This window comes from Camelus ferus, chromosome 2 (assembly GCF_009834535.1).
Source record: "Camelus ferus isolate YT-003-E chromosome 2, BCGSAC_Cfer_1.0, whole genome shotgun sequence".
Taxonomy (NCBI): domain Eukaryota; kingdom Metazoa; phylum Chordata; class Mammalia; order Artiodactyla; family Camelidae; genus Camelus; species Camelus ferus.
In genome coordinates this window covers 84,092,924-84,115,355 of record NC_045697.1, presented here as the reverse complement: position 1 = coordinate 84,115,355, position 22,432 = coordinate 84,092,924, and the positions used below count along the sequence as shown (strand labels likewise).

The following is a 22,432-nucleotide window of genomic DNA, read 5'->3' as shown; positions in this document are numbered from 1 at the left end:
TGTTTGTCATAATTTTTCACGTATCATCCTGTTGAAAGATTTTCACATCATTCTTGAGTTTGAACTGTTTTTGTGGATATAATAGACTGGCAATTTCCAGACTCCAGAGTTGCTTTAGTTAGAATGAGTTACTATTGTAGTCAACTCTGGCTTTTTCTGCTTTGCTCTTTTAGAAGCACACATTATTATACTTCTTCCATTACCACGTTCTCCTTCTCTCCATTTGGGGAGGATTTTGGAATGGAGATAATGATATAGTGCAACATAAAACTATCCCCTCAATTGCCAATGACATCATCTCTGTCTGTAGAACAGGAAGGGAGGAGGGTTGTTAACATGGGCAGTGTCTAGAACAACCTAACACTGTCTCAGGTCTATGCACATCAAGTGCCTTAAGAGCTTAAAATGGAATCAGTAGTACAGCAACATTCATGTTTGAAAACTGTGTTGTACCAAAGGTAGGATAATACTGCCATCTTAAATCTAGCAGATATTGGGTTAGAAAAGTTCTGTAATCAATTCTTTGAAGGAAGAATACAACTTTGAAAGGAAAAAGAACCTGGTGCTCATTTTGGCTTTTTAAATCCCTCCTATATTTGATTATATGGTCTCTAGGCCCCCTTCTCATTTTAATAGTCTATGAGTTTTGAAAATTTACCAAAGACATTCCTACTTTAGTTCTTAATCTATTAAAATAATTTTGGTATCAAAGTATTTTTAAGCATATTTAATTTTAAATGCTTTGAAATCAAGATTATTTAGCAAAGGATAAAATCTTAGATTATGCTGCAGGAAAAGAAGCTTATCATTTCAGTTTTCTGAGGCAGCATTACATTATGTGCCAAATGCAAATTTAAAAGAAGATTTATTCCTGTCAACTGGAAAATAAATGTTCCAAAATTGTAACCACATCTGTAACATATATGATGGCTTGGAGGAAGTTGGGTCATCCTAATGCTCGCTCAGCCATCACTATCTTCCCAGAAATTAGAGAAGTGGGGCTGCTGGTGGTCACTCTTTCAGCAAAATTCCCTCTTGTCTGTTCTGTTGAAAGAGTTTTAAAGAGGAGGCCAGCTAGCAGCTGGTATGTGTTTGGGATGGGAATGTGAGATGAGGAGGAGTATGATGTAGGAGGAGGAGGCACGGTGGCAGAGAAAGGTGTGGGCAGTAATAGCGGAGGGAGGGGACACCTGGGGGGATTCTAGTGTTGACTGATTTATTACAAAGTGTTCAAGAAGGCACACCATGCCTCCTTTCTACAGGAAACATTTGACAGCTCTTTGTGTCCTTCTTTCCTCAGGCCCTCCTCTCTCAAATACATCTTCCTCACTGCTGCCAAAATGAACTTCCTACCAAGAAAGCTAGATCAGGCCAATTCCTTGTTTTAAATCCTTTAAATGGCTCTCCATTGTTGACTAACAGCAGGAATAGGCAAACCATGGCCAATGGCCCAAATTTGGCCTGATGCCTATATTTGTACAAATAGTAAAGGTTACAAATAGTTTTTCCACTTTTAAGTGGCTGGAAAAAAATTTTTAATAATACTTGATGACTTGTGAAAATTATATGAAATTCCAATTCCAATCTCCATAAATAAAATTTTATTAAGCTACATTCATTCACTTTTATATTAGCTGTGGCTACTTTTGTGGAGTTGAGTCGAAGCCCTATGATTCTTTAAACCTAAAGTATTTACTGTCTGGTGTTTTACAAAAAAAGAAGTTTACCCTTTTCTGTAGGATAAAATCCACTGCTTTTTGATTCTCACTTTATTATCCAGTAAGAACACAAAACTGCCTGGAGTTTATCAGCACTGTGCTGTGCCCTCTGTCTGGAATGGGCTTCCTCTCAGCTGTACTCAACCTCTACCAGTTACTCCCACTCAGTCTTTAAGACTCAACTCTGCCATGAATTCTTCCAAAAAGGCTTCTGTGAGAAGAGGACCCTTCCACCCCACACACAGCAATCCTCCCATCCTTGGGGTTGGATTTTTTTTTTCCTGCTGTTCTCATAATCTCTGTTTACAATCCTATCGGCATTCTTGTCTCCTTACATTATACCCTCTCTCAGCACTATCAGCTCCCTGGGGACGGAGACCACATTTTTTTCACTATTATTATCCCTAGCATGAAGCATTGTATATGGCCTTGAGTAGGTAAATGATAAAGCATTGCTGACTGATAAGTGAATGCATCCATCTCCCCATGACAGTAGTTCCAAGAGCTGCCAACAAAAGGACTTTATGTGACCTCGTCTAAAATGATGCATTCTAGAGGAATTACTAAATGTCCACCAATTGTGACATTCCATTCTTCCTCATCAGGCCATAGGCTATGGTGGGCCCATTTGTATTAGCTTTCCACTTAGGGGAAAGGATTCGAATTTGCTGTCCCTTTAAATCCAATTCTAGGTACACTTATTGTACCAAGGAAAAAAAGCATAACAGAAATATCATTCAATGTTTTTAAACCTGCTCAGGCTAATAAAATTTCATGTTTCCCTTTGTCAAAGAAATTTAAAATCAGGATGAGCATTACTTGCTGATCTGATAATTCTGCTATCTTCATCAAAATAACAATTTTCTTAGGTTAAAATCAAATCTTGCCATTGATAATTGGGGAAAATGCAAAGTTGGGCAGTTTAATGCCTGAAGGAAGATTTCTTACAGTGAATGCAATGCACATTTTATGGAAATATTTATGCCAAAAATATCAATGTCTTCATCGTAGTAAAATCATTTTTATACTTATGGCTAAAATTCACCCCCTCCCTTTCTTTTCTGTCTTGGTATGGCCCTCTTTTAATGTGCTTTGTTTTAAGAATAACTTTATAGCAGGGTACTGGTGAAATAAAAACGTGTTACGTGTTATTTTGCAACTAACTTCCTTGGGTAAAATATCTATAGAATTTTTTCATACCTCTGATTTTTTCCTACGTGATAGCACTTTGAACATATGGACCTTGAATAGTTAATTCTTCTTTCTTTCTCAATATCTTCTTTTTTATGCAAATGAGAAATCTAGTTACTTTCCTTATTCAGACATATTGTAGAAGAACCAGTTGAATCTTGATTAGAAACACTGTAAGATTTTCGAACACCGCCACTGGAGAACACTACAGGACATGAAACCTCTGCCCTCTTTTTAGTTGTTTTCTTTATCAAATTCATGCTAGACATGGGTCTTGGTTTAATTGAACATTGAACTCTGGCTGTTTTGTCACAAAATCAGAGTTCTTTTTCCTCTTCTCAGCCATCTAGTAAGTATCAACTTCAACAGATTAAAGGAATTTTGTATTGGTAATAATCAGAGCTGTAGTTACTGTAGATAGAAGTCAGAGAAGATATCATTGGGATTTAAGGACAAAATTTGACATAACTGGCATAAAGTTCCAAATAAAACCAAGTTTGGGAAAATAGGTAAACTCCCTCTCCTGTATGTATGTATGTATGTATGTATGTATGTATCTCTAACATAGTATTCTTCTCTGTCCTATGTCCTGATCTGGCAGAAGGCTGTGGTAGGAATGAGATGCAGAAGAACAGGAAAAACTGCCTTTTGAAATGAGGCTAGTCCTGACAGGTCAGGGACCAGCCCTGGGGTGCTGCACAGCTGCTGTGGACTCCTGTCATGGATTTCTATGCTGCTTAAAAAATGGTTGCTTCATCCAAGTGCTAGTACGGGCAGTACAGTGTGTCTTCCCTAATTTAAGGACCCACTTTACTTAGCACATGCACTATACCTAGCAGAATACATCTATAACTCAGTTGTCTAAATGGATCATTTTTTCCCCTAGAAAAAGTGATGCTGACAAAAGGCTTAGCAGGATCCTATCTCTCCCTCTGAATGTTCGTAGTAATGTAGACAGGGTTCTTCAAGGTCAGTTTGGGCTTAAGTAAGATTGTGCCTTTGTATACCATGTTATAATTTACTTGGTAATTTAGGGCAAACCTCACATTTATTCAAATCATAATGGTGGGGCAGTCCTGCTCTGTAAAGCCTTTTCAGAGCCTCAAGTAAGAAGTATAAATCTCAAAATTCTGACAAGGAGATAAAACTTTTTCTTCTTTCAGCAAGGTAGGAATAGAGGACAGTTTATGAAGAAGGGCAACAGAAAAGTCAAGGAGAAAGAAGATACAGTATAGCAAATATTTGCTACAACGTTAGAGAGGAAAAAAATACCAGAACAAGATAAATTGGTGGCATTTCCTCTTTAAGTGCCCTTCATAAAGTTACTTGATTTTTATAGGGGAAATTGTCGAACTCTTTCTAGAAATATAAACTGTCACAGTTTATAAGGCTGTAAATGAAATGTCCCTTTGTGAAAAATACTGCTCCATTAACTTTGAGAAGTCACAGGTCTTATTTTCCAAAACCACTGAGGAAAAGAACTTTACACTAAATACTTCTGGTATTATGCAAACTTGGGAAACATTGACTAGTCCCTAAGCATCTTTGTTGCTGTCTTCCTGGTTACTAGCCAGGAAATTGGATTCTCCTTGCCTCAGGCCACCTGCTGGCTCCACGTGGAGATAACACTACCAACCTCTTGGCATGTTTTGAAATTTATGTTTACTGAATGCTAGGAGTTCCTAAGAGAAAAGGGGCTTTTTCTATGGCATTAGCATTTTCAGACATGTGAACAAAAAAAGAGCAAAGAATGTCCCTCATCATCCAGTTATACAAAGGGTTAAGTCAAAATCCACTGCAGTCAGCCCACCGACAGGAGAGTGCACTCAGAGTGGGGAATACAGGATGGAGAAAATGGGATGAGGCATTCTGTGCTTTGGATAAACAAACCCCCAGGGTAGTTAAGATACATATCTCAGGAAGAGTTTCAGTGACCCCTGCTTCTTGCAGAAAAGCACTGAAATCATTAATGTGAGCTATCTGTTCTATGTGATTAGCAGTAATATTTCACCAAGATGCATGCTTGACTACCCATATTTTCTAGCCAAAAATTTCATATATTTACTGGCTCCTCCCTTGCCTCTTCAAAGCAGTTTCTCAGAGCTACTGAGAGGCTGCCTCCCAGGCTCTAGTCCTTAATAAGACCCCGAATAAAACTGAAACTCACAACTCTATGTTGTGTGTTTTTCTTTAAGTTGACAGACAATACAGTGCTACTATCTCTTGTCATTTTAATCTTTGAAACGGTCCTCATTTTTGAAGAATGTTTCAAGTGCTGGCCCTTTAAAAATATTTTTTATCAGAAGGCCAAAAACAGCCATTTTATTCATAATTAAAAAAAAAAAAAAAAGAAGTGTCAAAAAGCTGTTCTGCATGATGTCATTGACCAGGGAGCTCACATTCCAACTGGTGGTTTTAATAGTATGCAGGAAGAGCCAAAGGCGCTTTTTAAAAGTTTTACTTAAACATGTTTTATTATAATGAAGTCTTCATTTTAATTGAGGTCCAGGTTGGGGCAGTCTAAAGAGGACAAGCAACTGAAAGCACTGGAATGACAAGCATAGTAGATTCTCTCAGTCCAGAATGGTTTTAGAAATTCACCCAACACATTATCAAGTTATATTACCATTGGCTATGCTTGTGCTTAGGACTGATTTTCAATATACTATGGAAGAAAAAATTAATAAAGAATAACATTAAAATAATATTAAGTTAGAAAGGAATACTATTATGATATTAAGATATGGATCCAAAGCCTCTTAACTTACATGTGAAATTGATCATATTTTGAGGTAAGTGGTTTTTTCAGTTTTTAAATGTTACAGTTAAAATGCTATCAATCAGCATGAAATTGTTTTGATGTGTCTGGAAGCTGATACCATAGAAACTAAAATTTTAAAATATGTAGTTGATAAGATTAACTCTTTGGAATGAAGACTAATTCAAAACAATTTTTTTACAAGGAAAACATGAAAAGGCTCTTTAAGTTGATTTGCAAGTTAATTTTTATTACTAATACAATTTTGATTTTCAGTATGCATCTTTCAAATACAGTCTTTTGGGATAAACAAAGGTGGAAATGTTAAACTAGTTAGCAGGAGAACATAGTCTATTTTAATAGAAAAATGTGGACAGTATAGATACTTCTACTTTGAATAGAAATCAATGTGAAAATCTACTTTCTATTAAAAACAAACATTTCTTCGGTTCCTCTCTAATTATAATAACTGAGCCTATTTGCTGTAATTTTTCATCTAAAGTTTCAACTCATTAGTATATATATGTGCTTGACCCCTAAAAGTGTGGCCCTTTCTAATGTGAGTGATGGGGCCAAAATGTAAAAGAGACATATTCAAAGATAAATTGACTAGAATTGTGCAATAATCAAACTCAAAATATAAGACAGTATTTAAATCATCTTAAAAATGGACACTTCACACACATGCAATGATACAGTATTTAAACTCAAGATGGAAAAAAGTTACCAAATTAGTGTACTTTTAGAGAGTGTTTTTAATCCATGGTAGAACAGAACTCTTTCTACCTATGTGATTGCTACTAGTAGAAAAATGCCTCACAACACGTGGTATACATTTACAAAGCAACAGCTCTTCTCTCAAAAGGCTATTATTTGGAATACAAGACAAACATCATATTTTTGTGAGAACAGTAGTTCTCTAAGTATTCTCAATAGGAATCCGGTATCAGCGTGGCAGAATTAGCTCAAACATTAGCTTGAATGTTAGCAATCTAACTTTACTCCTTTTCAAGTAAACTGGAGATAATTACCCATACATTTTGTGATGATTTGACAATGACACTTTTGCTTTTCAGAATTATATCTGCAAAATATGACTTCTTGAATCATTGATTTCTAATAAAAATATGACATTCATTTCCTTGTGAATGAAAAATGTACAACTTTCCTGCCATGTATTGTCTTTTTCTTGGTGCCTAGAATAAATTCAGATAGCTTAATACAATGATTATTTTGATCTAGTGCATGCAAAGAGGGGGATGGCTGTTTAATAATAATAATCTTTAAGTTTGAAATGTCTGCTTCTCTCTATTTTTGGTCTAGTGAAAGTTTTAATGAACAATATAATGCATATCAATTTCTAGAATTGCAGTATCTAAAATGTAAGGATAAAAGGAAGTAACTTCTAGCATTTATAAAAATAAAACAACATAACAGGATATGATCCTGGCTCACAAATCTTCCTGCTAAACCCCCCATATCTTAAAACATTGACACCAGAATGATTGGACCACTATAATAAAGTTTGAAACAAGTAAGTATTTTATGTGGGGGATTTCTGAGAATTCCTAAGAGAATAATGAAATACCAGGCATTATTTTTTTTAGAAAGTCTTTAGGAATCAATTATTATATCTTACAATTTGAGAGAATTATTGCTATATCAATTTAAGATAATTTAGCAATATAACCTTAGAAAGTACTCATCTTTTCTTTTCTCAATAGCTAAACAAGCTAGTATCTGGGTGATTCCATTACTAATACAACTTACTGTGATTTCTTCAGCTTTTTATTTTCTTGTTTCCAAGGGATTACTTGTATCTTGGCAATTTTTTAAAATTTTAATCTGTGAAAGAGACCATGATAGTGATAAATTCAAGAGTTAAAAAGTAAAACAAAGCAAAATATTTTAAAACCTAAGAAAGTTGTGAATACTCAAGGTGTTTTTATTTTAAAATATTCTCAATACTCACTTATAATGTAAAATACTTTGAACTTCCTTGTATTTAGTACTTTGGGGGTATGGCAGTGAGGAGCAGGTGTTTGACTAATTGTCTTATGGTCATGCTAACAAGGGATGGGTCGTGGAATTGTCCAAGCAACTGCTTAACTTCTTTTGAACATCCTAATGATGGCTTTCTAAAGAAGCACCACTTGTTGCATAGGCTTCTGCAGCATGCTTTCTATAACTAAGTAAATGGTCATGACCTACAGTTGCATAATAACAGACACATCCATCTACCACTTCCTTAAATCCACTAATAGCTTTTTTCTTCACATCAACCCTCACTCCACGTAACACATATCACAAAACCTACTGCCCAACAATTCTTCTTGGACCTTTAATGATACATGAAGTGACACCAATGACCTAATCCACCCCTAACCTTAATCTCATATTTCTGTGATGAGCAACAAAAATGAATAATGCATCAAAAGTCATTCTACTAATGAGAGAATCTCAGAATATCAGAGCTGTTCATGATATAAGAGATTAAATAATCTGATCTTCTCATCTGACAAATGAGGACACCTGAACCCAGAGTCTATTCCTGTCTCAGGCTGCTGACTTTGAATAGATTAAAAATAAATCCTATACCTAAACCTTTCTGTTCCCTACACATTACACCATTTACCTTCTGAAATGTATAACTGTCTTACTCTCAAATATTTATTTCTTTCTGAGAAGTCTATATATCAATTCTAAAAACAAATCTGAATTTTACAGATTTTTAAAAGTATTTCAGAGAAATGCTTAAAATAACAGCATGAAAATCCTTTTTAAAGGAATTATTATTTACTGGTATACTCCCATTGGAAACTTCTCCCATCTTATATTCCTTGCTGTTACTGCTGATGAAAATTAGCATATCCTATTTCATTAATTCTATCCTAGACTGAGGCATATACAAGAAAATACGTAGTTTCAATTGAGAGAGTTTAGTTGCCTAGACTATCTCATATTAATGAAGTAAAGGGAATTAAGACTATGAATTACATATAAGTGCCATCAATGCATAAAATGAATTTTTCTTCAAATTCTCTATGCATCAGCAGAAAAGGAAGTGATTCACTCTCACATGTGCATACACACACATACACACACATACACTCACACACACACAAACTTGGATAAATGATCTATGAGAACAAGCCAAGATCAAAAGTGAATTTAAATCTTTTGGAAAAGTCAAAAATACTGGAAAGAAACTTTTTTTTAAATTATTGTAAGTGGCACAATCAGTTCTTTTAACTTTTATGTTTGGTGTCTCCATCCCCTTGGGTGTGGGTTATAGTTGCAATTGGCTACTGAAAGACAGTAATCAGACCTAGTCTCCATGGACATTATTTCAGAATCATTTCTGGAAGGCTGCCTGTAATACTCATATGGCACCTGTGAACCATATTGGGAGTTGGTGGGCATATTGTTACTGGGTAGGGATGCAACATTATACTCTTGCCTTCCAAATGAGCCCATATTGGCCTTCTGGGTTTGGGGAACATAGGCCAGTCTTTCATTCCACTCTTTTGGCGGCCCTGGAAGCACCTTCCTCTGAGCTGCGGAGACCACATTTGCCACAATGGATTCCTGGATGTTTCTGGGTGTAAAGGCATCATCCACTAGACCAAGAGGAGACTTGGCTGCTGCTTCCCAAGGAGTTAGTCTCTTGTTTGCTTTCTCTAGCCCATCAGTTGGTTTGCTAGAGTAGCTATAAGCAGGCTGAAATACCCAAGGAGATGCTGTAGAGATGATGGGCGGTACTGGTCTTCCGGGAAGAGAAAGAGAGCGTTCAATCTCCTGGAAATAATGAAAATGTTAAAATATCTCATTCATTTTGGTTTATTCTGACTGACTGTTATTCCAAAGTATTTTCCACACCATTGCCAAGCACTGTAAAAATCAAATCTCCACAATGCTTAGTCCTAAAACCAAGATAGGCTGCCTTTGCCTAGTATATTATCAACTCTGGTCTGGGACTTGGCCCTCACTTGGAACTTCCTCCTTGCTCTCCTTTTCTGAACCCATAGCTCCAATTGCTACCATCTTTCTTAGGTATAACCACCATGGCAAGGGCCCTGTCATCACTGAGAGCCACCCTTACTTCTGTCTGCCGTCCAGGTATTCATGGCTACATTCACAGCCCACCCTCATTCTAGTCCTATTTTCCTGGTACAAAAGAAATATAACATATTGGTAACTCCAGAAACAGACCATAAGCTGCTGGGCTTTGTACTTTTCTCAGGTGACTTTTAATCTGTTATCTTATTTTGATCCACAGAATATAGAGAAAAACAAACAAAAGCTACTTAGATGTATTTAATGTTGCCAGTCTGATGACATAGATGGCCTTTTCTGTCTTAGTTCTATGTATGTACTGATGAAGATCATATGGATCTTTTCTGAGTGTGGTATACTCCCCTTGTCTCTAAAGGAAACACTCCAGCTGCTTGTTTCATTTGTCCTTTCCTTCCTTTTGTGTGTATTTCATTGAGAGTGTGTGTCCCTGCAACATTCCTTTGTGTATGCTAAATGTTTAGTTTGTTTAATATGCAGAAATATAATTTATTGAAATCTCCTGTATTCTCTTCTTTTACCCCTTGTGTATCTCCAGGAATCTTGAAATCTGGTTATCTACATTATTTCCTTACACATTCCCAACTGCATAAGACTCTTAGACAAACTCCTGGCAAAAAATAGTAAAGGCACACTTAGGAAAATGAATCAACTTTGAAAGTATCAAGAGGTGGATGGGTATAGCTCAGTGGTAGAGCACATGCTTAGCAAGCACAAAGTCCTGGGTTCAATACCCAGTACCTCCATTAAAAAAAAAAGTTCAAAACATTATTGAATGATATTGTAATAACAAAGACATCAGGGATTGTTTTTTCAGCTAAGGTATAAACATTAATCAGTTGAATGTTGCGGGGAAGAGTAAAACTTTGAAGTATACTCTTGAAAGAGTAAGTCAAAGTTTTCTGAGGAGAAATTTAGAATAGCACTGAAGTTAAAAAAAAAAAACTCCCGTAGAATACACATATGCCATATATAGTAGTAGTGTAGAGTATGAAGGAAGAATGTGCAATGACCTCAGTGAACGAAACGACTGTTAACTCTTTCACGTACTGCTCAGACTGCCAAACGTGCCTTCAGACTCCTTTAAGTGCTAACAATAGAATAAAATTACAAATTGTCTTAGGTTAGAGATGCAAATGTGGTATAAATAAATAGTTCTTTAGGTACGTTGTTCTTTCTGTTTGTGCCAAAAATATTGCGGGCGCCTATTCTCTGCCTGCACCAAAACCCCTAATTCTAATGTATTTCCTCAAAGCAATTCTCAGCATCTTGTTCTTTGATGCCATTTCCTTCTGTCCATTTCTGGCCCGAGGCTCATGCTGTTCTCTGCTTGGCTGGCTAAACATGTTGAATTGGTTATTTTTTGTGTATTATGTATGATGTGTCATCAGAATGCTTCTTTATTTTTGTCTCCTATTACCCTTTAAATGTTTTTAATGAAAGAATGTTTTTCACTGCTGCCAAAAACTTAACAGTCCTGTGACATTCTGCTTCCTTTTAGAAATAGTCCTATGTCACCTTAAGTTACTGAAACCACTTTATTTCAACATAGAATATCCAAGCCTTTGGAATAACAAACTCCAGTCTCCACTTAGAGTTAAATCTCTCCTTCCCCAACCGGGGCCCTTTCCAGGAGGATCACTTTCCTTCAGGGAAGGCACTGTGGTTGGCTTCTTCATGCTTTCCTCTTTGTCTCCTAGCTTGCTAACCCTGACTTCTGGCCCCCTGGAGTTAGAGTGCAAGGATTGAAAAAAAAAAAAGGGGCAGAAGGAAATTTTTACTTGGTTTGGTAACATCATATTCTGGCTTTTCACTCTCAGAGTCAGGTAGGCCCAGAGAAGGAAACTTTCGAAGAATATTTGAGGATTCCTATCACTGGGGACATCTTGTCTGTAGTCCTCGATTCATGCCGATTCATCTCTGTTCCAGGGGTTAACTTGGAAGTCAATCTGCACCACCTAGAAAGCTGTCTTCATACACCTTTAGCAACTAGAGTCTGTTTGCACCCGTGGAAAGGCCCTAAGACGACCCCTTGCTCTCCCTTGCTCCTGGCCTGGTTTACAGCTCTGGTCTACAGGGAACATTCACATCATTTGAATGTTAGGAGCGGAGCTGTGAATTTCCTGATTCAGTGCCAAAACTGTTTGTCAGCCCAACTCTCATTCTACAGACAGATATCCTAAGAGGGAGTCAGACTTCAGTCCACTCTGACCTCCCATCCATCCTGCTGACATCTGGTATCAAGTTCTCTAAGAAGCCACTTTTCTCACAAAGCTGGAGGTGAGTGGGTAGGGCTCCTCTGCTCCACCTACTCCAAACGCACACTCTGAGTTTCAGCACTGCAGAATTCCTCCTCACAAAATCCTCTTCCCTTGCCAGACTCTGACCCCCTTTAATAACATGGACCTAACTAAGGGGTTTAAGAATTGTGGAAGTGGTTTGCTATTCTTTGAACATGCCAAGGACACTTATGTCTACTATTTTCTTTGTAAAGTCAGTATTTTAATTTGGAACTTCACTTCAGTGTGCAGCATCTCATATTTGATGGCCTTAGGGGGGAACTTTGACTATACTATCCTGTTATAGAACATTATCAGCTTTATTAGAGCATAGAGTTCTCTTATTTTTCTTTAAAAAAAAAACATAGACTAAAAATAGAATGAACATTTTTGTAGGCTAAAAATAGAATGAACCTTTTTTTCTACTAATTAATTTTGAGAAATTTCTCTAATAATTCAAATAGTCTTAAGAGTTGAACCTTCTACCTCACCCAGGCCTTCTTTGCTCTAGAGAAGGGGGTTCACTCATTGACAGGGCATCTCAGTCCTTAAGCTCTAATTGTTGAGAACTCCTTCTTTCCAGTGAACCAAACTTTGCCTCCCATAACTTTACCCCACTGATCCTGATAACACAGAATACATCTCCTTACATTCATATTCAGCCTTTCCTTCCCACATTCCCAGTTGCTTCCACCCTCCTGAAACACCTTCACCTTCCTGTTGCTATCCTTCACTTTTCAAACTAAAGAGAAAGAACATCTGTGATGTTCATTCTCTCAAGTTTTCTGTATCCTTCTTCCCCTAGTTTGTTAGGTAAAGCTAATATAGATATAATATTTTGATCTCCTTAAGTAGATGGTACGTATGTAAACACAAACACCAAAAGCAAACTCAAAAAGATGTCATTCAAACTGACTGAGGGGTTATGTCTTCTGGCAGGTGGCACAGTTAATATTGCATGTGCCAACAGTCTGTGTGTATTTAGAGCGGTGTATCATTTAAATGTTGCACCCATGAGAATACATGTCAGTCTTTAGCTGGTCCAATATAATGCATGCAATATTAGGCGGCAAATATTCTCACAGAACTCATGAATCATCTGATGTTACATATTCCCTCTGAAAGGATAAATACAAAGGAGGCATTTTCCTACCTCTGCCTTCAAAAATAGCTAACACTAGTATATCACATACTAAGTGCCACGTGGTGGGTGCTGATTGCTTTACATGGAGTATTTCATACAGTCCTCATAACAACCCCATGAAGTAGGCACCTTTATGGGTCTCTATTTTCCAGATGAGAACAGTGAGACTTAAACAGGGTAAGTAATTTCCTCAAGGGTAGAAAGCTAGTAAGTGCTGGAGCAGGGGGAGTTGAACCCAGGGAGTCTTGTATCAAGGATCTTAATTGAATACATATTGCACTACACTTGCATTGAAATTATTTTGGAAGAACATCTGTTCAAAAAAGATTTGAATCCAAGCAAACTAAATAGGAGATGTTAGAAATTTTGGAAAAGGTCACTGAAATTTTGATAACATTTGGATTAATCAATACTGGCACTTTGCCATTTGTCACAGGAACAAGTAGGCGCCAGTGCATAGGGAATACATCCCACATAGATGCACTCCTCTCTATGAAGATGAGACACAGGGCACTCTGTATTCAAGTCAGCTGAAAAGCCCAGAGGAGCTGGGGGCTTTCTCCACTTACCATAAAACATCTTTCATGTCAATTAGATGTTGACTTAGCCACATAGCTTGTTAATGAAGCTGCTTAGTTAGCTTCCTTGTTAAACTGGTAACCAATTTAACTGGCAGGAAACACTTGACATTTTAAAAAAGGAATGGTCATCTGAGGCTTACCTAGAACAAAGAAGTGAATTCTAAAGCAATGCAAATAGCCCTAGAAGCCAAGGAAGTTTAAAGTGATTTATATTTTGAAGTTTAAACTGTTTAATACCATAAACCTTAAAAGCTAAAAAATTCTCTTGGTTGAAATCCTGCTTACACATGCACAGTAGAGTCTCCAGCTGACACGTTATTTCAGCTCCTTCGACTCGCATCTTCTCTAACCACACGTGATCAGTAAATATTCATCACAGACATACACTCTACCATAAGTGGATTCTAATAAAAGCCAACAGGAATAAATAGCATTTCTTTTGCCTTTTAAATCACTGATTAGAATTTCTACAAAGCAGAGGCCCATGAAGGGGCACATGGATAGAAGAAAGCACCAGACATTCTCCACTTTTCCATTTGCTCAGGTCAGAATCTTTGGAGTGATTGTTGACTCTCCCCCATCTCTTACACCCCACACCTGAAATGTCAGCACTAACTTTAAAATACATCCAGCGTCTGACCACTCCTTACAACCTCCACTGGTACCATCCAGGGCTAACCCATAATACTCTCTTTCCTGGATTATTGCTATAGTCTCATAGTTTCCCTAGTTCATCCTTCCTCCTTTACTCTATTCTCAATATGGCAGCCAAGATTATCCTACTAAAACCTAAGTCAGATTATGTCATGTAGTCCTCTGTTTAAAACTCTTGTCATGACTTCTCATTTCAAAACAGGAAATGACACACAAGGCCCTACAAAATCTGCTGTTTTCACCACTCTGTATGTCTCTGATTTCACCTCTGCTGGTCTCTCCCTCTCACTTTGCTCCAACCACACTGGCCTCTTTGCTGTTCTTTGAACAGATCAGTTATACCCTCACCTCAGGACTTTTATGCTTGCTGATCCTCTGCCTGAAACACAGTACTCCAGATAACAGCATGAGCCTACTTCATTTCCTTCAGGCCTTACTCAAATATCATAGGATCACTGTTTGGTTATGCTCAATCTCTCTCTCTCTCTCTAAAATTTTTTATCCCCCTATCCTCCCCTTAGGTTTATACCTATGTAACATAATAAGTATTTTATTTAATTATTTTGTTTGTCTGATTCTCCCCACTAGAATTTACCTCCATCTAAAGAAAAGGTTATTGTTTTTTTCACTAAGACATCCCTTTAATTAGGAAATTTGGTTATCTTCACCAAACTTTTTGGTCATGTCCTAAGATGTAGCCCTTCTCACGTGTCAGTTACATGTGGTGAGAGACCCACATAGGTAGACCCATCCCTGTCACCCCCAGTACGTACACACCAACATGCAGGCCAAGACACATTTGGCAAAACAGATAGGGTTAATCAACATTTACAAACAAATCAATTTTTCTAAACAGAGAGAAGATTTGTAACATGTAAGTAAATGATTTACACTTAAGTCAGTGGAAGTGTGAGGATTTTAAACTACTTTGATTCCCCAAATGAGAAAAGTTGTAGAAAATTATGCATGAGTCCTAAAGAGGGCCCAAAATGTATTTGCAAGATTTAAAAATTAAGACCCAAGAAGAAAAAGATAATGGAAATTGGGATGAGTTAGAGTTGGAGAAGAGAAAGTTGAAAGTTAATTTACCATTTATTATGAGACGGCAAGCAGGTTTAGGAAATAGCAGTTTCTACTAACTAATCTCTAGGGACACTTCTAGCTCTAAAAAGTCTTCAGTTTACAAATTTTCTGACAGTAGAAGCTGGTCAATATTGGAAGAAGTTTCTTCATAGGGATGTAGAATCACTTTATCTAGAGATCTTTACATATAGAACAAATGCCTCCCTTGAGATGATTTAGATACAATTAAGTAGTCTGGGGCTTAAGGAGAATTTTAAGGTCATTTTTGTTTTAGTCTCTTAATAAAACAGTCCCTCTCTCATATTCCCTGGAACCTGCCTTTTTAAAGTGAGTCTTAAGTCTTCTTCCACCAAGTGGAGTTTTTAGAATTCTGTTACAATGCCTTCTTATCTAAAAAATGGAGGAGTGTCAATTTCTTTAGACAGAAATAAGCTGTATTATTCTGCTCACCAAGAATAGTGCAGAGAACCAAGACTAATAAGTCCATTACTGAAAAAGTAGCCAAGTAACGATCCATTGCTTAAATAGTTCCATCAATGCAATAAACATACATAGACATCAAAATAAGAGATAACATCTTGTAGCTAGAACTTCTCATCGTGGCTTTGCCATTGACCATTTATCTTATTTTGTCTTACATTAACTATCAGACTAAACTTTTGTTCCTAAAACAATAAACTTCTTTTAAAAAGTTTTATTCTATCTTTGAAGGAAATCTCTTTGTGAGAAAGCCTAAGAGTTGTGACTGACAATGGAAGCCAGCATGTTACACTGGAAAGAATGTGAGTTTGGACCTCACACTGACCTGGGAGTCCTGCCTTTGCCTGTTGTTACTCATATGATTCATCCTCTCCTAGCCTTACTTTCCTTGGTTGTAAAATGGTAAAAATGCTAGCTACTGTTTCAAGATTATGGATATTATGTTTATAAAATCAAATGCCACGTAGCACAACAGATTATTCTTGTTATTGTGAGAAGAGTCCATGACGCCTTAAAAGGTGTCAGAGACCTGGCAGAACCTTTTGTTCAAGAGGCAACTGCACAGGCAGGCTGCTGACCCAGGATAAAAATAGGAGGGTGCATTGCCTTTGAAGTGGCATTAGCAGCGCACGCCTCAGATATTGCTGTGCCAGCCACTGCCCCCTCCCAGCAGAACGCAGGCAGCAGGGCTGGCCAGAAACATCGCCGCTGACCTCATCTCTCTGCTAGCTCTGGGTGTGCCAAAGTATAGGCTTCTTGATCTTTTTTAACCTTCTGTTACAGAAGAATAAAAATAACCATATTCAGTTTAAGGCCCTGAAGGCTGATGTCAGGGAGGATTCTGTGCATCTACTTCTGTGGACCCTTCCATCTTAGAAGCAATAATAACAATAACTGAAATGTATAGAACTTGTACTATGCACTAGTCACAGTTCTAAGTTATTTTTTGTCTATTAACTCATTTAATCCCACCAACAATCCTACAATCCCCAATTTCTGCAAATAAGGAAACTGAGGCATAGAAATTAGGTAATTTACCTAGTCACACAACTCGTGTTTGTGTAGGGAAATTGAAGAATTAAGACCATAGATAATAAAATTTTATCTAAATAATGTATTTTAAGGCATATATCTGTTAGTGTAAAGAAATTACTACAGCATCAATTTCTACCCTCTCACCTTTCTTTATCCTCAAAAAAGAATTATGTCATTCTAAAAATGATAACCTGTGAAAACACCCCTATTAATATTCAGTGTTCTATTTAAATAGCAGGAATTGCCATTTTAATTTGTTGTAATTCTTGAGAAAAAGCCTTACTTAAGTATATTTTTATGAAAGTCTACTTTAACTGGTTTGAACATAGAAATAACACCTTTCTTTCCTGAAACAAATCCAGGCAACCATCTTCTCTGTTCCTCATTCACAGAAAGAAAAGTTACCATGAATGTGCATTTATCCCTAGAAGGAAAGTGGAGATAAGAGAGATTTTTTATAGCTTACGTGCCTGCTATTTGAAGAAGAGCTAATACCCTTTAAACCAACTCGTTTCCCAACTAGAATGGCTTTTGCTGTCTTAGAGGAAAATTTGATCAGTTAAGATATTAAGAACAATTCTTAAGATATGTGTGGGTGCTGTGGAACTACCTTGCTTAGGTCCTTTGCATTCTCCAGATCTCCTACTGGCAGGTTTTTAAGCAATCCTTCTGTCACAACTCATAACTAATTTTTTTTTTTAAACTGGAAAATCCAAGCTGGTTAATGGTAATGATGGAGACAAATCAACAACTATACAAAATGTGACAACATTATTTCATAAAGATGCAGAGAATACAGTATGAGGAAAATGACTTACTTTTTTACTCTTTGTAACTGTTTTCCATCCATTATGTTTCTAAGCTTATTAAATAGATCCTTTGACTCATAACCTGGGCCCTAGGGAAAATGTTTAAACCTACTGTTCTTGGGAAATTTAAGATTTCCTGCCAAATCATATTTATGTTTCCTTCATTAAAAACATGGCCCCAGAGTGGTGTTTAAAATTAGGACTAAAAAATATATAACTCTTCATCTGGGGAATCACCAACTTGCTTTCTTAAGTGCAGAGTAGATAAAAATTTTGCTTAATTGCCTTGCCATCTCTCTCTGGTACAACTAGCACATTTTATTTAACGATATCTTTCTTGTCTGAGGGAATTTACACAATAATTTCGTACATGTCATTTCATTTTAGAGATACAAGAATTCCATAAAGTATAAGGGATTCTCAAATGACTAATTGTTTTTCAAATGAACAGATAATGAACAACTAAGGGGGAAAACAGATTAAAGAGGAGTATACAGTGATAGTCCTGCTGGTGTGCTTCTCAAATGCAAATGGGAAAAACAGAAACATCTTTTATCAGAAGTGTCCCAAGACACATTTCTTCAAAATAAGAAGCACTTACTGCACTTGAAAATACTAATCCCAGGTATATGTGTAATCCCATTAATGGTTCAAGGGGACGTCTCATGAGGTATTAGGATAGTGTGTCTACTTAATCAAACTTTTAAAATTAGAGAGCAAATATTTAACTTTGCCCATGGCATTAGCTGTTATTACAGCTTTTCCTATTGGTATAGATTTCTTATTGCACTTACAAAACAGCAATATATAATCATCTAGACATAACATTGCATATTAATACTATAGCAAATTTTGCTACGTGGGCCACACATTTATTCAAAAAGATCTCATTCCTTATTATTTCCCTGACCACTCCTCATTCCCAAATTCACCTTCATTTTGATATGATGTTAGGTAGTTATTGACTATCCAGTCACTAAACAATTGTTTCACTTTCAGTATTGATTCATTCAAATGCATAGATGAATTAGCAAAAAATCTTTATGAATCAGCTACAAACACTTCATCAACCCTCTAAGCCACTTTGAATATGTAGGCTTGGCCTAATATAAAAGATAAATTCTTCTTGAGGTACTAAAATGTCTAGGCCCTCAAAAATATACATTTGAGATTGAGAGAAGAGATCCTTCAGTAATATGCATGTCTGAAGTTCTTAAGCAACTATCCATTAAAAAAAGAAAAATGCTAGGGAAGGGATGGAAACAAAACATCCAGAGCTTATCTATTTGTAAAAAGATTCCTTACTTACACCAGTGAAAAAGTTCCCCTCAGATCTGTATCTGTTTCTTAAATATTTTGAGATACTTTCTGATAGTGGTGTGCATATTTTTCAGTTAATGGTTGTTCCCCTCATTCCATCCTTGTTCTTAATCTTGCTTCTTTCAGTATTGGTAAATTTAATGAAGATAAATTCCTTTTAAAATGTAAGTAGTAGATCAGTGATCATTGACCACATAATCACACACACCAGTGATCTAGGCTAGAGCTTTTGTGTGTTTTAGCTAGGAGGAAACTTATCTCCCAATTCTTTCATTTAAAGGGCCTGAAGGAGGGGAGGGGAGGGGGAACATCCCCTACAGTTTAACACTGGGTCAGATAGTCCCAGATGAAATGCAACTTTGATGTTACAACTAGTTGTCTAGACCAGTATATTATTTTTTTGCAAAAAATGAAGTCTAGATGAGACAGAATAAATTCTGACAATGTAATGCATCCCCATGGTACATTGATAATTAAACATCTATGCACCATTCACAAAACAGGATGTTGCCTTTGACCATGGTTGATAGTGCTAGGTAGTATATTACAGAAGTTGGGGGGGGGGTGCAGAATGACAACACAACAGAAGTTGAATAGTGAAAGCAAAGAAGATAAATACTAAATGTCTTTTTGTAAAAGATTGCTTTCTGTATAAATGCACAATACATTTGACATAATTTTATAAAATGAAACACGTGCATTTTAACAGCAAAGGATGAAGATCTAATAATTCAGGTGAAGCGACAGGCAAAAGATACTAGAAGTTCTGCTTTACAGCATTGCAAGCCCTTTTCTTACTTTACTCCAGGGTGCCTAATGGCTGTCCCAGGACTAGAGATGTCTCTGAGTTTCAGAATGTTCCCCATCCTCAAGAAGTATCTGCATGTGTTTCAAGAATAGTTGGGAAGAATTATGACCACACTTTTCAGACACTGGAATCAAAGTAAATCTTCTAGTCAGGGCTTCAAGGAAAGAAAAATTATTCTCTAACTTCCTAAGCTCTGCTTTTTCTCTCAGAAAAGTTATGTCTTTGATTGTAAGCTATTTTTCCTTCAAATATTCTGGAATTGAAGTGGTAAGGAACAAACAAATTTTGTCTTGTTGGGTTTTAAACTGATCATGGTTTTCAAAAAGCATTAAACTGCATCAAAATACTCACAAAACTTAAAAACCTAAATGTGTTTAAGGAGATTTTATACATAGAAGTATAAAATCTTGGAGATGGAAGGCATTTTAGAGATCCTGCAGTCACGCTTCAATGAGGTACAGGAGTTCCTTTTACAACACACCTTGATAGGGATTGCAATGAAAAAAGCACAGGATATGAAAACAGATAAAACTTGGATTCAGCTGATGAGTCTCCTGCCCTCTGGCTGGGTGACTTTCGGCAATTTTCTTAACCTCTCTGAGCTTCAGTTTCCTTATCAATTAAAAAAAATTGAGGATAATTTCCACCAAATAAAGTTGTTGTGAGAATTAAATTAAATACACATATTAAAGCCCTTAACACTGTTAATATATCTAGTATATATGTTAGTTCCTTCTCCATCCCTTTCCTGCAAGTTTTTGAAGTTTTCTTAAGTTAAACTGAAATGTACTGTCTTGTAAAGACTAAATGGCTGTTAGTCCTGTTTTTTTGTTTTTGTTTTTTCCACCAGTGAAGACCTTTACTCTCTTAACTACACCAAAGCTCCTCAAATATCCAGCTCTCCTATCTCCTTTTAGTCTTTTCTCCTCCTACTGCTAAATATACAAACGTATATCTCATATTACAGAACTTCCAGACATATCACCATCCTTTGTTTTAGAAATAAACTTTAGTGCATCAAAAGTCTGAAAATAATACTCTTGTTGGGATCAAAGCTGCTACTCATTGGGTTTACCTATCCCTTTGTTCTGTACACTCTTCTAATGTTTAAAATCAGCCTCTGACTGATTTGGCATTTTGTCAATCCATCATACAATTTGATCGTTTTAATGTTAAGGAGAAACAAAAATACTGGGGTCTTTCCCTGTGATCCATAAAGTACACAGACTTCTTTTTAGTTTTGAAGATTTTACAGTCATGTTTGTTTTCATTTTTAAAAGCTAATTAGCATTCAAAGTTCAAAATTCTCCTTTAGCTTAGATACCAAAATAAGAATGTTTTGATTACTGCCAGAGAGATGTAAGTTTGTTATTAGTTAGAGCATTTTTGATTGGAGATAAGAGATTCTACTGCCCTACGGCCAAGGGAAGTCATGCAATCCCTTTCCCTAGGGATAAGAAAAATCAGCAGAGGAACTTTGTACCATCTCTTCTCTAGATGATAAAGATGTAGCATTCTATTCCTAGAAATATTTATTCTCAGCCTCGATGAGAAGCAGGGGGTCAGATAAACTCACATCTCAAGACCCTCTTTATTCTTCTATTTGAAAAATAAATTTAAAAGACTGTTCAAAACAAATTATTTGCAGCACGTTTTAGAATGGCTGCCTGTGAAGCACTGCAGCAGGAGAGTTTGCTGCCATCTCGTGGGCCTTTAGAGTAAAGTCAAGATCAGAGCTTTAGGTCCTGTTCCTATCTCAAGACAAGGCAGCAAGAGCTTTTGCAAGCAGGTGCTGTTTACAAGTCTGGCTGTCCCTGACTGGATGAACTAGGAACTATTTATGGGTTTTAAAGAATAAAGTTGACCTCAGTGTTTTGTGTGTTAGAAAAGTGGTTTTCAAAGTGTTGGTTCACAACCCGTTAGCATCAGAATCACCTGGGGTGTATGTTACGAAAACAACTAGGCCCCACCCAGAGATACTAAATCAGAATTTCCCTGGGAGCAAGGGGAAATCTTAATTTTCTCCTGGGAACAAAATTTGGAAAACTGTCAGGATACTGTGAAGGCAATAGTTTGCTAATACTAAATCACTGTATGTAAATGAAATAGTATTAATTGGTGAATTGAAGTGTAAAATTAAAATAAAAAGTTCTAGGTGATATATTTTACTTTGCTCTCTATTTCAATAATACCACCCAAAATGAATTGTGACATTTTGCTGGATATTTCATAATGTAGAATTCAAAATCTATTTAGCCCATGTTGGGTTTATATGAAGAATTATAATTGGCACCATCTGATAAGCATTAACAACTAGTCCAGTGGGCCAGACTATCAATAAACTCTGAGTGTGATGAAAAAATAAAACCTCTAACTGTGTTAGAGTTGGTATACTTTAAATTAGTCTTTTATTTGTATCAGTCCAGCCTATTCCATAGTGATTTTTAGATCTAGAAGATGGTTTTGTAAACACTTCTTTATCAATCTGAGATATGCTA

The 22,432-nt window shown here is 36.5% G+C and overlaps 1 protein-coding gene and 1 long non-coding RNA gene across 6 annotated transcripts in view; one reads left to right on the top strand and one right to left on the bottom strand.

Annotated features, from left to right (window-relative positions):
- LOC106729726 overlaps positions 1 to 22,432 on the top strand; it is a 280,510-nt gene that overhangs the window by 92,176 nt on the left and 165,902 nt on the right. The gene's annotated exons all lie outside the window — the stretch shown is intronic.
- SYNPO2 (synaptopodin 2) overlaps positions 5,897 to 22,432 on the bottom strand; it is a 156,559-nt gene continuing 140,023 nt past the window's right edge. The window contains 1 exon segment of the mRNA XM_032462526.1: positions 5,897 to 9,465. Coding sequence (XP_032318417.1) covers positions 8,923 to 9,465 — 543 coding nt within the window. The 3' untranslated portion in view covers positions 5,897 to 8,922.